Source organism: Alnus glutinosa, chromosome 7 (genome assembly GCF_958979055.1).
Source record: "Alnus glutinosa chromosome 7, dhAlnGlut1.1, whole genome shotgun sequence".
NCBI lineage: Eukaryota > Viridiplantae > Streptophyta > Magnoliopsida > Fagales > Betulaceae > Alnus > Alnus glutinosa.
The window spans coordinates 29,811,666-29,827,644 of NC_084892.1; the positions used below are offsets into that span (position 1 = coordinate 29,811,666).

General features: G+C 34.0%; 1 protein-coding gene across 3 annotated transcripts; it reads left to right on the plus strand.

The window, feature by feature from the left end:
• The first annotated feature begins 6,836 nt into the window (after positions 1 to 6,836).
• Positions 6,837 to 15,220, plus strand: LOC133872732 (pentatricopeptide repeat-containing protein At3g29230). 3 transcript variants are annotated; one of them, XM_062310317.1, is made up of 7 exons: positions 6,837 to 7,766; positions 8,434 to 8,566; positions 8,749 to 8,944; positions 10,035 to 10,159; positions 11,357 to 11,515; positions 11,778 to 12,084; positions 12,224 to 12,285. In XM_062310317.1, the coding sequence occupies exons 1-6, from the start codon at positions 7,579 to 7,581 to the stop codon at positions 12,078 to 12,080; spliced, it is 1,104 nt and encodes a 367-aa protein (XP_062166301.1). In that variant the 5' UTR covers positions 6,837 to 7,578; the 3' UTR covers positions 12,081 to 12,084; positions 12,224 to 12,285. The 3 variants fall into 3 exon arrangements, with proteins under 3 accessions (XP_062166301.1, XP_062166300.1, XP_062166299.1); XM_062310316.1 differs by having other exon boundaries at positions 11,778 to 12,285; XM_062310315.1 differs by lacking the exons at positions 6,837 to 7,766; positions 8,434 to 8,566; positions 8,749 to 8,944; ... (1 more) ...; positions 11,357 to 11,515; positions 12,224 to 12,285 and adding an exon at positions 13,496 to 15,220 and having other exon boundaries at positions 11,945 to 12,084.
• The last annotated feature ends 759 nt before the right edge of the window (positions 15,221 to 15,979 follow it).

A 15,979-nucleotide genomic window follows, 5' to 3' on the forward strand; every position in this document is an offset into this window, starting at 1 on the left:
AGAAAGCAAGCCAAGTTAATGGGATCAGGTTGAATCCCATTGATCTCAATTCTCAAATCAGCACTCACGTATAAAGTACTCTCTGCTTATAAAATATTCTCTGGTGCCTTTGTACCAGCTTCCCCCATCAACCCCGGCTCTGAGCCACTTCAGCTGCACGACCTCCTTTCTTTCTGGGACCCAATTACCTTTCATTTATTTATATATTTTTTTCCCTGATCGAACAAACCATGCAACTAGACATATATAATTTGCTTAAATAAACAAAGGCCCACGTTTTCTCTGCCGGGATGGTCATGACTCATGGTCACATCAGAAGTAGGTTTGCCGACATGTCTTCCACTAGATAGCAACCACCCGGCGTCTCCTCCTCAAGACTTAGCCGTGCGTCTAGTCGCTTCCGAACCAACCACCTTATCCCACCGCAATCGGAGAGCCACATAATTACTTTTATCATCATTTGTCGCCCCGCACACGTGGCTTCCTTCTTAATTTAGAAAAGTATTTAAGCGAGATGGGGTCGATCGACTCGAGTCCAACACCAACTGTACGTAAGTAGGCTTGTAGCATGGCTCTGGCTCGAACGGACCTTAGCCACATGCAGATAGCCCAGTACAGAAAGCAAAGGTGTTGGCCTCAGACCAATTTGGCAGTTACGCTACTCCCAAGCCATGCGGGAGCCGAGCATCAAGTATCCGGCACGACCACCAAAGCGATAACCATTCACTCCTTTCCTTTTTTTTTTTTTTTTTTTGAAATTCACTCCTTTCCTTTTTAAGGTCAGGTCAGGACTCAGAACCCCTTCCAACTTTCAGACCAAAGGTAAAGTTAGAAGAAGGTTAGAAACGCCTGGGAAGCAGTGCTTGCAAGTTTTTCAAAACATTTAGAGCAAATGAAAATTGCGGAATAGTATCCTGTTAAGTCATTGATATAATATTACATGGGTTAAGCCGAATTTGACCCATTAATCAAATTCAACAAAACTCTCAACTTTGATATGATCACCCATTTAAATAAATGGATAACATGACTCAATTCACATAGTCTGTTTAATAAACATGTCATATTGGGTTAACCCAAAAACAATTCATTTCAAACCGTTTCGACCTATTTATTATAAATGAGTTAAATTGACCAACGTGCTTGGTAATGCCTGATTAACATAATTTTATTTTTTGTAAGCATAAATTGTGTCAATTATAGACGCACACAATTAGGTTCATGACAATCGATATCCAATTAATCATAATTGTAATTAATAAACATAATTTAACTTCTCAACATAATATCTGATCAAAATAATATTATAGTTCAATAAAGATCATCTACATAAACAAGCATGTAGCAATAAAAGAAAATAATATTACATGTCTACTCAAATTTATGCTTTAGGGTTTTAATTTTTTAATGGTTTTTTTAAAAAAAATATATATATATATATATTTATACAAGTTGTGCGAGTGACATGTGGGTTAAGCGAGTTGATATAAAAAATTATTAATTCAAATTTAATTTATTTTGAACCATCAAATAGTTATTATTTATTTCACTTGAAATTGAGAGATGATGGTGTTTCGTAAATTATGAACTTTCTATGGGTGTATTGCTTAAGACCTAATTAACCCATGTGACTAATTATGGACTAAATCCTAATTATAAAACTCTTGAACACCAATGATTTAATCAGCGCCATAAAGTTAACCTGGGTCTCATCCACTTCATTTGAGAAATTGTGTAGAATGAAGGTAATTGATACCCTGTCGTCCTGACAACTATCAAGTTTCTCAATCTTTCTTCTTCTAATATTATTCTATTCTACAAGGAAGATATGATCTTTTGTCATTTTAAAATACAATTTTTGACCGCCTTGTTTATATATATGGTGAGGTGGTCCCCTAGCTAATTTTAATTTCTTTTTTTTAAAAAAAATTAAATTAAATTAAAAGGTGCCACGTGAGTAAAGGTGATCAAGAATTGTGTTTTGAAGTAATAATGTATCATATCTTCCAAATTTGTTGGCCATTCTAATCAACAAAGTTCAATTTTGATCTTCCAAATTATTAAATCAGCAAAGAAAAACATATCAAAGAATTATAATTTAAAAAGTATATGAAGGCTTCAGTACACAAATTATCGTTTATATCAATTTTATTAAAATATAGATTATATGATTAAATTTGATTAACGTGAATTTATTAGATAAATAACAGTTGAATTATTTGAAGTTCATTTTTTTTCTTCCTTTAAGTTTTTGAAATAAATAATAATATCGAACTTCTTAGAACGTAAAATTGTAAATATCCACTATAAATATGTTATTACCAAATTATAAGACATTTATGTGCGAATGATATGTTGCTCCCCTTTTGATTAATTTTAGACTAATTATGAAATGTCACATAATGATATGCGCATTTATTTTCACTAGCTAATATAAAGGGACAATACTTTTTAGTATGAGCTCAATCATGGAAAAAAAAAAAAAAAAAAGAAGAAGAAGAAGAAGAAGAAAAAGAAGCAATTAAGTGGCCGGGTGGATGGAGACTAATCAACTTTTACTGTCAAATCATTAGTTGTATGAAAAGTTTAGGTTGATACTCGAGAGGAAATTATAAATTATAAATTTAATAATTTAATTTATATTTTAAAATTTTTCATCGTACGTACGTACTTAGACTCAAACTCTTCATCAACAAGTGAGACTTAATACAAAAATTTAAAATGAATTTAAAATTTAAACTTATGACTTTTGTCTTAATGTTATGTTAGATGACCAATTATCTTAAAAGTTAAAGTCGATAGAAAATATAAAATTTATATTCTAATATTGACCATTAAAATAATTATAATATTAACAATTAAAAGGAAGACAATTTTATTTATTTTTTTTATTTAAAAAAAAGGGTTGGACAGAGATTCTAGGCCAAAACATTCATTTTCAACTTGAGAAATGCCGTCCCTTAATTTCCTAACATTTTCCGATCTATCTCCCCCCATATTTTTTCAAAAAATTTAGCATTAAATATGTAAGACTCTGGTCTCCGGAGATAAAAATGAATGAAAAAACACTAAAAAAATGAAAGAGTAGCATTTATCTTCCACTTAGACATACCGAAACGATAGTAGAAGAATACGAGCAAATGTGAAATAGCTAAAGTAGGCTTCATGATGCTAGTTGTCAAATGAAAAGAAAGGCGCACCATATAAAAAAAAGGTCGTCGGCTCATAGTTGAGGGGGTTAAAATATATTTAACTTTAAAACTTTTTACAACCTTATTTTTTTAAATTTCAAATTTGAAGTGTTTTATTGTGGATTATGGTTATGTGATGTTGTTCGTATGATCATATATGTTGTTGTTTGAGGCTATAGTTTGTGGTTTGAAGATATATAAAAGCGTAAATATTGTATATATTGTTGAGGTTTGACGTTTCGATGTGGTTTGCGTGTTGCAATTGTAGGTCGACTGTTGAGTATGAAAGTTTGCAAAGGGTCACGTGACACGTGTTGGAGAGAGAACTTTAAGGTTTTAAGAGAGATTGGGTTTTTTTTTGTTTTTGTTTTTTAATTATTATTATTATTATTTATGAGAAATAACTCTATAAAAGTCTTTGGTGGTGAATAGTGTGAGTGTGCATTAATGGAGGTCGTCACACGTATCATCTGAATGTCAAAAGATTCACCCCTCAAGTCTTATTCAGATGGCGACGGAACTTCTAGCCTTCTAGCCTTCTAGGGTCACCACAAATATATCTACTTAAAGATCGGAAAAATCAGTGGAACACGACAATGAACCCTACATAGGTGGTCCCCAGTATTAACCTACTCTTCAACTTTTCCACCTATGCAATATGGTCACGTGGCATAAGCCACACTTCTTCCTAAAAGTTCTGATATTTATTTCTTGTCAAAAAGCAAGAATTACTTCTTTTTCTTTTTCTTTCTCCTTCAAATTAAATTAATGACACATATTATTGACGATGTGATACTTAGTTACTTACCCATTATAATTTTCAAAGTTAAATTTTGTTCTCTAATTTTTTTCACTCGTAGAGTGTTAATTGACATTAATGTAAAAAGTCACTTTAATTTATATGAAAATTATAATAAAAACTTATATTATTCCAAATATTTTTGGGCTTTATTTGATAACATTTTTTCGTTCTTCATTTTGCTTTGTCCTATTTTTTGTTTTATTTCCTTTCAAAAAGCAAGAATTACTTTTTATTTCCTTCGGTTTGGCACCACCAACTTTTGCAGTTTTTTTGCCATACCCTTCCTACCAATTAAATTAATGGCATAGATTATTGATTAAAAATAATTAGTTCTATAAGTCAAATGTTGATCTCTAATTTTTTACTTATAGAGTGTTAATTCACACTCATGTAAATTGTCACATGATTTTTTTTAAAAAAAAATTATAATAAAATTGTAGTATTTTAAATATTTTCAGGCTTTGTTTGATAACATTTATTTTTTCATTGTTTCGTTTGCTTTCTTATGTTAAAGCAAAAATATTAACAAGCAAGAAAAAAAATACAAATTACTTAAAAACTATTTTCATCTTTACGTCACATTAAAACACTTTTTTCAAAAATAATAATAATAATAATAATAATCTCTTAAAACCATTAGCAAATATACAAAGGCTTAATTCCTTAAGCACTTGTTATCTAGTTGTTTGGATTTAGATATTCTGTAATTTTTTTAATGTTTCATATTGCATTCTCATTCTCTTTTTTATAAAAATTTTAAAATTAAATCTAAACTATTGGAAAAAAAAACTAAAACTAAAAAATAAAAAAATTGTTTTTGTTTTTGTTTTTTTTTACGGCTGCTAAACCAAATCCTGTTTTTGGCCAAAGCCGCAGTCCATTCACTCCACATTGGTCAAAATTAAAGGTCAGAAGACAATTCATATTAATTACTAAAGTTGGGACCCCCTTTTTTAGTTGTTCTTGCTCTGTATTACTTATAATAATAATAATATATAATAGTAATTACTAAAGTTGTTTTCACCAAGTCACATAGTGGAGTACATCGTGCCATAGTTATAATCTAATGGTATGGTTATTAAAACAATAGTCAAAGCAACTCAATGTTGAATATGAGGGGTCAAGAAAAAAATAAATAAATAAAAATACAGAAGAATATGAGGGGTGAAATTGAACTTCAAATTTATTGTACAATTTTGGGGTGAAAATATGGATGCGATTGCTACAATATCCGCATCTGCATCCACATAATGCATTTATAGCTTTTAAGTATTCGCATCCATATATACACATTCACACGATTATTGCGGTAATCAAATGAGGTAATGAGTGTTTTAAATTACTATCTAAATCTATGTGCAGTGTTAAATAATGCTGTTATTATTATGTGCAAACCTAAATAAATTAAGATTTTACTTGTTACACAATTCACAATTATCAACCATAAATGATCATTGTCTTATAGAGTAATCGAGATTTTGATTACTCAAATAAATGAAAAAAAAGAAAAGAAAAATAAATGTAGTGAGATACAACTTTGAGATGATATTGAAAAAAAACCTAATATAATCTAAAGGTCATAAACTTACCAAATTTTGAAATGGTATCGTTTTAGTGAATTTAATTAAATATATATTATACATAAAGGAAATGCAAATGTAATTATTAAACGTATTTCCATATCTTAAAATCGCTATCCATATATGTAAAGAATTGATTTTAATAATCACATACGGACAAGCACATGTAAATAACGGATAACAATTACAGACAATTATTATCTGCCTGTATTTTCGCTCTGTTGTACATTCTGTTTTTATTTACCCCATCGGTCAAACTAAGGACCAGGAAACAATTAACTAATTACTCAAGTTGTTTTCACCCTAGTAAAAAAAAACAAATGAGCTGATATTACCATCCCAGGCGCAAGGTTAGGGTATGGATATTAAAAAAATAAGAGAAAGCCATCTATAAAAATAAAAAATAAGAGAAAGCCAAAACTATGGTCAAAAGAAGTTCAATGTTGAAAAATCTTGGAGGTTGAAAATTGGCCCCATTTGTTAAATTTGTTATTTTTAAAATAAAATGTTAACAAATAATGTAAAACACTTTTTACCTTGAGGTAATATTAAAAGACTTTAAAAAAAAAATTAAAAAAAATTAAAACACATTAATAAACAGAGCTGAACTTATTACAAAAATATGATAAGAATTTTTCTCTAAAAGTAATGCTATATAGTATACTTATATTCGACTCTCATATAACTTCAATAATTTGATAGTAAAAATCAGCTTTTAATTTTTTATTTTTGCTACAAATGTTAATTTTTACTACCAAATTATCAAGTTAAATGACATTTGTGTAATAATTTACTAAATCACATTATTCTTTTGATACATGTGACTTTAATAGACTAAGTTGAAGGTTTGAGTGCATTGTTTTTTTAAAAACAAATTTTATTGGTATTTGTAATTTTTTAAAAACAAATAAGATTTTATCAAATTTTTTTTTAATTTTGTCTCAGGAAATTAAACTATCCAAACATCTTTTTGAATTTTATTTTACTTCAAAATTTACACAGTAAATTATAGTTAAATTTAAATTTTAAAAAATCGAACACCCAAAATGTAAGTCTTGGTCATGAACAAAAAGAAATAAGGTAAAATAAAAAAAGAAATAAAAGAAATAAAAAAAAAAGAAGAAGAAGAAAAAGACAGATATATATATATTTTTTATTATAGCACGAGGAAAATAAAAGTGAAGCCGAGAGCCGAGCCGACAAGGAACGATTGACGGATTGAGGCTTTGTATCTGAACGAGCAGCTCCATCCGAGCATCCTCGACCAGGAACGTCCAAATCGCTGATACTGCGACCTGCAGAGCCGTGCTCTCCACGTGGCGACTTCACATTGGCCAAGCACTTTTCCAACTTTTCCTTTTCTCCTCTCCACCTTTAAACCCTTCTGGTCGGAACAGATACTCGGAAAAATCATTTTCATCGGAGCGCCTTCTCTTCTCAGTTCTCAGTGCTCAGAGCGCGGGCGAGCGAGAGAGCGAGAGAGTCAGGCTTTTAAGGGTTAGGGTCTGTGAGCCAAACACCAGTCCACGAAGCTTTTGGAGCTTTTGAGAGTTGCTGCTGATGCTTATTGCGCTTTTGTATCTTTATTGGAAAAAATTTCTCCGGAAAATTTAGCTAGCGTCGGCTGTAAGTTGCTTTTTGTTTTGGTCTTATCTTCTTTTTGTTTGTTAGGGTTTCTTTTCCTTTCTTAAACTGCGTGGAAGAAGAGGAGGCTTAGAACTCAAGCAAAGTTGTTGCAAGTTTGAAACGGAGCTTACTTTGAAGACGAACTGATCGGTGAGAAATTTGGTAGTAGTAGCTGTGAATGGTTCATTTGGAACACGGAGCTTTAGAATTAGGAGGAATTGGGCTTTGGTTTTGTGGTGGTTTGAGTATGCTTTGGAAAGTGAAATGAACGGTTATTGAAAGTTGACCTTTTGGGGAATAGGCTAATGTTAATTGCGTGAATACTATGTGATTTTGAGATGAGAAATTCGGGTATAATTTGAGGTTGCAAGTTGCAACGATGAGTTGCAGCGAGAAGAACAGAGGAGGCGAAGAGGGGCAGTATTCAACGAAATCGGTGACGCAGAATGGATCGGTGACGGCGCCGTCGCAGTTGAGTATCGATGAGAATCTGCTGGTTGACCCGAAATTGCTCTTGATCGGTTCGAAAATCGGCGAGGGTGCCCATGGGAAAGTCTATGAAGGAAGGTCAGTGTGAAACTTCTTGCGTAATTGGTGTTTTGTTTGATTTTTGTAGTTGTTAGTTTGTGAGACTAGATTGGTGTGGATGTAGCTTTTGAAGTTAAACTATATATGCTTCTTTGGCATGTAAAGCGTGGCGGTAGTCTAGTGAGGCCTTTTGTTATTTGCTTCGATTAACGAGTTTTTAATTTAATCTTAACGAGGCTGGGATGCCCAAAATGTTCTCTTTCTTCTTCTTCTTCTTCTTCTTCTTCTTCTTCTTCTTCTTCTTCTTTGTTGAGCATGGTGATGGGTGGATTTGCAAGTATTGAGGTTGCAAGGAAGCTCTTCTTGACAAAGTTGTTATGGCATCATGGTTCGCATGAAACTACAGGATTCCGAGATAAAAGCTTAGTTAGCTTTAGTTGATTATTCCAATCTTTAGTATGGGTAATGGCTTTTGATTGTTTTGTGTATAAACATGAAATTACGATTCCTGTGAAAAGGAATGTAAGGTTTTACAGCATGTATTTGTATAGATGTAACTTTTGATTGTTTTGTGGATAAACATGACATTGTTCCAATGTCATCAAATGAGCTGTACCATTGTTCTTGAGCATTGGTGGCTGTTTTAAGAATAGCTTGTCTGGCAGTTGGTTTCCTAGTTACATAGGTCTAGCATAATATTTTTCAGGTATGGTGATCGAATTGTGGCTATTAAAGTCCTCAATCGTGGGAGCACTTCAGATGAAAGAGCTGCACTTGAGAGTCGTTTTGCGCGGGAAGTTAATATGATGTCGCGTGTTAAACATGATAATTTAGTCAAGGTCAGTGTTTTAATTTAAAACTTGTCTACAATTTATTCATATACTTCTTATGGGAAGATTATATGAGTATCTGTATCTTAGTTATTTTTTTTTTGTAAGCATTTTTCTTTTGTGTACCTGACCCATGTCTTTTCACATAGTTGTATCTGTCACTGAGAATAATTCATTTCTGGCTTTTTCAGTTTATTGGAGCTTGCAAGGACCCTTTAATGGTGATAGTGACAGAGCTGTTACCTGGAATGTCACTCCGGAAGTATTTACTGAGTATTCGTCCTGGACTATTAGACCTTCACGTGGCTATAAATTTTGCCCTTGATATTGCTCGAGCCATGGATTGTCTACATGCTAATGGGATTATACATAGAGATATAAAACCTGGTACTTCTCAAGAATATGGTGCATTATACATAATGGACTAAATTTCTTTGAATGTTTGTTATATTTGTATGGGCTTCATGTTTTGGAATCCAATGTTTGTTTGAGGTTTTATTTGGTGATTTGTCTCTTTTACTGCTGATTGTTAAAAGTAGATACAACAAAGCGTTTTAATCTTGTTCCTCTTCCTCTCTTTTTTCCCCCTACTTTTTTAAATCCCTATAAGCGTTTGGAAACTCATATCAATCATAAGATAGCAAATGATAGATACGTAAAAAGCCATTCCAGTGTGCCGTCACTGCCATTTGGTTAAGAGTAATGCTAGAAACCACATTTTTTTCCCCCAAGTATCCTACAATGCTAATGTGGCAATCCTAACCAACCCCTAGACAATCTCTTTATTGCTGATCATTAAAAGTAGATACAACGATGTGTTTTAATCTTGCTCCTCTTCCTCTTTTTTCCCCCCTCTCCTTTTCGAAATCCCAATAAGTATATGGAAACTCATATCAATCATATAATAGATAATGATGGATACTTAAAAAGCCATTCCAGTTTGCCCTCACTGCCATTTGTTTAAGAGTAATGATAGAAACCATATTTTTATCACACAATTATCACATAATGCTAATGTGGCCGTCTCAACCAATTCTTTATTTTTTTATTTTTTATTTTTTTGAATAAAGACTGATCCAAGAGTTGGTTGAGACCGCCACATCAGTATTGTGGAATAAAAATGTGGTTTCTAGCATTACTCTTTAGTTAATCTTTTGTGCTGTTTATTATCCAATTATGCCGTGGACATGTCTCATAGTTCACTATAGTTTGGTTTTCGATTCAAGCTACGCTATTGTAAAATTTATATTGGAAAAATAGATTTGGAGAAAAGCACCTTTATGTGCAAAACATGCTGTGTTAAAAAAAATAAAATTTAATCACTATGGAAATTGAAGTTTTTGATGCTTGTCAAGTTGATGTTCAGTTGAAAAAAGAAATTTTTGGTTATACTTACTGGATTATGGATGTTTGTTCTAGTTCAATATGTGGTCTTTATTTATTTTACCAACTTACTATTATTTGTGTCAAATTGCAGACAATTTGTTGCTTACGGCAAATCAGAAGTCTGTGAAACTTGCAGATTTTGGCCTTGCAAGAGAAGAATCTGTGACAGAGATGATGACTGCAGAAACTGGGACTTACCGATGGATGGCTCCTGAGGTTTGTCTTATTCAACAAGATTTGTTTGTTCAATGGACAAAAAAAATTCTGTGGTTGATGGTGCTTATGCGATTAATTGATCATCAAGATGGAGAGATATTTATGATCATCAAGGCTATATCAGGAAAATGAAAACATGTATGCAGTAGACAAGCACCTAAACAGACAACATGTATTACAGGATAGTGGCTACTAAACTTGGATTTATGATTTTTATTCAGAGGAGTTTTGCATAATTCCCTCAGAGAAATCTGGCATTAGGTTGGTGGATGTCATTTGGGTTGTGACCACCTCTATGTCAGTAAAGACCTCTTTTGTTGGACATTAGTCTCAGTCTGTGCCATGTGGAGCAGTATTTTGTAAATCCACTATCTAACAATCACTTAGGCTAATTCTTGTATATATAATGCTGTGGTGCCCTTAGGGGCATCCCTGATTGCTGGCCCCCTTCTAGCAACTTTCATTCCTTAGTTTTGGGCTTGCTTGCGAACTAAGAAGGTTATGTAATCTATGTGAATAATTGTAAATAAATATAGGATTGTATATCAATCTGCAAGTGATCTCCATGTAAATACTTTCACATCATTATTGGGAGCTGTCATGAGTTTGAGAGCGCTTTCCTAATGGGCCTAAATAAGCTAAGTTTTTGGTTGGTCTTCATGTTTCAATTCTCCGCTTTGTTCAGTTCAATGTCACCGGCCAACGTTATTCTTGAGATAAGGCTTGACTCGCTTAGGAAGAGGGGTGATTAGACAGATCAAGTCATTTTGATCATTTAGTTAAAACTGTGTTAAACTTTTGTCTCGATTTCATCTTTCCTGTAGCTTAGGAGTTGTCAGTATTAACTGCACCTGCAGAAGAAACTTTGATTTAAGGCTGCAAGTATGTCGTATATTATGTTTCCTTTGTTTAATTTTTATTATCCTTTTGTTTTTGAATTATTAGTTGCATAAGCCTCATAAGCCATAAGCTTTTTTTTTTTGCACAAGGCGGCCAAGCACAAACTTGTTAGACAATCTTCCTTAGGGCTTTGATAATTTTCATTTGGGTTGTTTTGTTGAATGGCTGGGATGCACTTCTTGGTTTTTAGTACTGCTGTGCATCAAGATTTTAAGAGCTTTATGGATTTATTTGTAATGCATCTAACTTTTCTTACCAATTGCTAAACTTTTACCTACAATATATTTGTCTTTGCAGTTGTACAGCACTGTGACATTGCGTCAGGGAGAGAAGAAACATTACAACAACAAGGTTGACGTCTACAGTTTTGGAATTGTCTTATGGGAACTATTGACCAACCGCATGCCATTTGAAGGCATGTCCAATTTGCAGGCTGCTTATGCTGCGGCTTTTAAGGTGCAAAAAAAATTATAATTTGATTTTTCTTTTGATGCTTTTGGTGATTATGCTATGTTTACTGTCCTATTGATTTTGGATGCCTCACTTCAGATGCCAATGTTACTTTATCAAATGCAGACTGATAATAAACCATGTCTCTGTTCACTTTTGTAACTTCTGGTCTGTGCTTTGAGGGGCATCCTTAAAGCTCTTGTGCATGATGAGTTCTAAAATCTACATTTTTTTAGTAACTGTATATTGTTGTCATTCTGAAATGCAGCAAGAGAGGCCTAGTCTTCCAGAGGATATATCCCCTGATCTGGCCTTCATCATACAGTCATGTTGGGTTGAGGACTCTAACCTGAGGCCGAGCTTTAGCCAGATTATCCGCATGCTTAATGAATTTCTCTTCAGTCTCTCACCACCCTCACCGTCACCACCCTCACCATCCGTACTGGAATCTGATACCAAGGCGGTGGCAACTAGTAATGGTACCATGACTGAATTTTCCGCTCGTGCGAGGGGGAAGTTTGCTTTTCTACGTCAGCTCTTCACTGCTAAGAGGACCAGGAACTCACAATGAGCGGGTAAAATTTTGATTTTTTTTTTTTTTTTTTTTTCAGCCCGAGGAAAATATGCATGCAACAGTAGATATATAATCTTTTAGTGAATTCTGGTTGATTACCTAGATATCATGATTACTAAACGATGAAAAATATTGAACAGATTGATGTTGATGGGGAAACTCATTGGGAAATAAAAAGAAATAGAGGGCTTGACATTGTCTAGTTGATGCTGATCTTGATGTAAAGGAGATAAATGGTTTAGACATTTTTCTGTCGATACCGATGCTACTTCAATTGAAAATGCTAATTATGAGGCAATCTAATATATATATATAGCTTGCTTTGGCCAAATATTTTTACATTATCTCTGCATGGAGATGTTTATTTGTCCTGGGTTGGATCACCTTTATTCCAATTTTCAATTCAAATTACCTATTCCTATAACATTATATATAAATAAAGAACATGTTTGTGCTTGTCACGAAGTGAATTTCCAATTTTTCTTCTCCAACAAAATCATCCAACCAGGCAACCCTCCTCCTCTTTCTCCTTCAAATAAAAGACAAGCAACTTAATACACGTTATAATAAATGGATGGAGGTAAAGAAGAGCATCGATTGTCTTTGACCTGGGCCATGATGGCTGCAGTCATCTTCCTTCATGGCGTTCTTCCTTCAAAATAATACCACGAATAGAATATACAAATTCCCAAAATTGGGTTGTCTAATAGATAGCCACTGGCCTCATTGGCAACGTGGCAACAAAGTATTGGAGAATCTCATACCCAAGAAATGGGCCTTGGTCACCCCCTGCTCTCCTAAAAAAAGAAAACCGGAGAGTAACAAGAAAAATTCGGCAATTAAAATTAGTTGTATTTAGCCCATAAAACGCAGAGTAATGCTTCCCATCTCATTTGGCTTGCCGCTAACGAGATAGTTAATACTCATTAGCTAAATAATTAGCTCTTGTTAAAAATAAAATAAAATTAAGGGTTGCTGAGTATTATCACGTCAGTCTCATAAAATGAGTGTGTTTTCAGCATTTCTCTAAAGTAAATCACAGCCCACCTTGAATTAGTGGATGTAACTCCGGGTGTTATTACTTGGTAACATCCTTGGCTAATTTTAAATTCGAATAAAGATTTATTTTTAAAAAAAAAAAAAAAAATTGGGTTAGAGATTTTTTTTTTTTGGAAAATGCATGTAATTTTTAATTTTTAATTTTTTTTTAAAAAAAATACAAGTTTAATAAATTGGGTTTAAGGAATTTTTTTCAATCAAATTGAAGATTGTCCTTGGAGGTTTTTTAATTATTTGATGCCAATGATTATGTGGATTGTGGAGGCGCATTATTATTATTGTTTTTGTTTTTGGAAAAACAAAAGTACTTAAGACAAAGGTTGCTCCTTTTAAACTGATGTTGAATTTCATAGTCGAATGCCAGAAGAAATGAAGGTGAGCTTCGTCCCATAATTAGCCGCCGAAACACCAGAAATGGAAGATGCTGATGAGAGCCACACTTTCTCACATAATCCCCAAGCTTCAGCGACTTTCTTCTGTAAAAGAAGTAGAAAAAGCCCAAGCTATTATCATCAAGGCCGGCCTCTACACCCATCCTTACATAATCGCCAATCTCATCGCCTTCTCGGCCCTGTCCCCATTGGGAAGCCTCGCGCATGCGCAGGCCATGTTCCAAGATACTAAAATGGACGATGCTTTCATTTGTAACACTATGATTAGAGCTTACACTAACAGCGTTTTTCCCATTAAAGCTATTTATATATACAACCATATGCAACACGTGAATGCTGGGCCTGATCATTTTACTTACAATTTCGTGCTCAAGGCGTGTGCTAGAGCTTCAAGGTGCGAGGAAGAAGGTGGAGGATGTGATGGGTTTGGTGTTGCTCGTAAGGGAGCAGAGATTCATGGCCGGGTTTTGAAGTCGGGGTTTGAACGCGATGCTTATATTCAGAATTCGTTGGTTTATATGTATTCTCAGTGTGGGCTCGTGGGTCTCGCCCGTCGAATGTTTGATGAAATGACTGACCGAAGTGTTGCGTCGTGGAATATCATGATAATGGCCTATGATCAGATTAATGATTTCAAATCGGCGGATTGCCTTATTGATTTGATGCCTGAGAAAAATGTGGTTTCATGGAATACCTTGATCGCGCGGCATGTTAGGTCAGGTAATATTGAAGCTGCAAGAAAGGTGTTTCAAGAGATGCCAGAACGGGATGCGGTTTCTTGGAATTCAATAATTGCTGGTTATGTTCAGGTTAAGGATTATGCCGGAGCATTGACGATCTTCGATGAAATGCAAATTGCTAAGGTGGAGGCAACAGAAGTAACGCTTATATCTGTTTTGGGTGCTTGTGCAGAGACGGGTGCATTGGAGATGGGTAGGACGATCCATGAGTCCTTGAAAGAGAAGAACCACAAGATTGAAGGGTATTTGGGCAATGCCCTTGTAGATACGTATGCTAAATGTGGGAATTTGAGTTTGGCTTGGGAAGTATTTAATGAGCTGAAAATGAAACCGGTAAGTTGTTGGAATGCAATGATTATGGGTTTGGCCGTACATGGTTACTATCAGCAAGCCTTGGAATTGTTTGCAGCCATGGAATTAAGGCTTGACGAGATCAGGCCGAATCGGGTAACTTTCATCGGTGTTCTAATTGCTTGTAGCCATCAGGGTTTGGTGGAAGAAGGGCGCCAGTATTTCAATCGCATGATCAAGGTGTACAAGATCATGCCTGATATAAAGCATTATGGTTGCATGGTTGACCTTCTTAGCAGATGGGGATTGTTATATGGTGCTTGGCAGATGATCGAAGCCATGCCTTTGCCCTCAACAGCTGTGCTGTGGAGAACTTTGTTGGGTGCTTGTAGGGTTCACGGGAATGCCGAATTGGCTGAGGAATCCTTCCGGCAGCTTGCCAAGTTGGAAGCTCTTAGTGATGGAGATTATGTTTTGTTATCTAACATTTATGCTGAATCTGAGAGATGGGATGACGTTCAGCGAGTAAGGAATGAAATGATTCGTGTTGGAGTTCCGAAGAAACTTGGCTCCAGCAATATAGAGATGAGATAATGAAAGAGTTTAGATGGACAAAGTTTTCTCTAAATTGAATCAGAAGAATCTTTTTAATTCAGCTTATAAAATTATTGTGTTCTTTAACATGCAAGAAGTATATATTTCTTTGACAAAAATATTTCCAACTCTATTAATATTATTAAAAAAAGTAATGTTAGAAATCACTTTTTTTTTTATGTAAACATTTATTTGTTTTATTAAAAAGAGTAATAAAACAAAAATGTTAACAAACAACCAAAACACTCAAAATTATTTTTACCTTTATGTCACGAGAAGTGCTACACTTATCAAATTTTTTTTTTTCCCAAAAGTTGATTCCAAAATGATATGTCAATTATGGATGAGATTTACTATTTTGAAAAATATGTCACAATCTTATGGGATGGTGACACATCAATTGGGAACCACTTTTGAGGATGAAAATTTGGGAAGTAGAGCATTTCCCTTCAACTTAAACCTTATTTTAAAAATTCTGTATCAATTTGTCCTTTTTGTTAACACAGATGAATCGGATGATCGTTTATGGAGGAAAAGTGTTGTGTGCTTGTGTTTGAGAACATGTTTGGGGTTTGGTCATAGACAAAGCCTCGGAATAAAGCTTTCTCGGCCTACCTATGGTGGTGCATAATGGGTATTCGAGGTACCCTGCCTCCTAAGATCGACTGCAATAGTTGAGGATGTAATGTTTGATGCTTTATTCATTACCTCCTTAGGTTTAAATAAAATGCTTACATAAGAGGAAAATATTCGAATGGAAAACAATCCCTTATTTTTCTCCTTAATTATCTACCAGGAAACAATCCCTTATTTCTCTCCT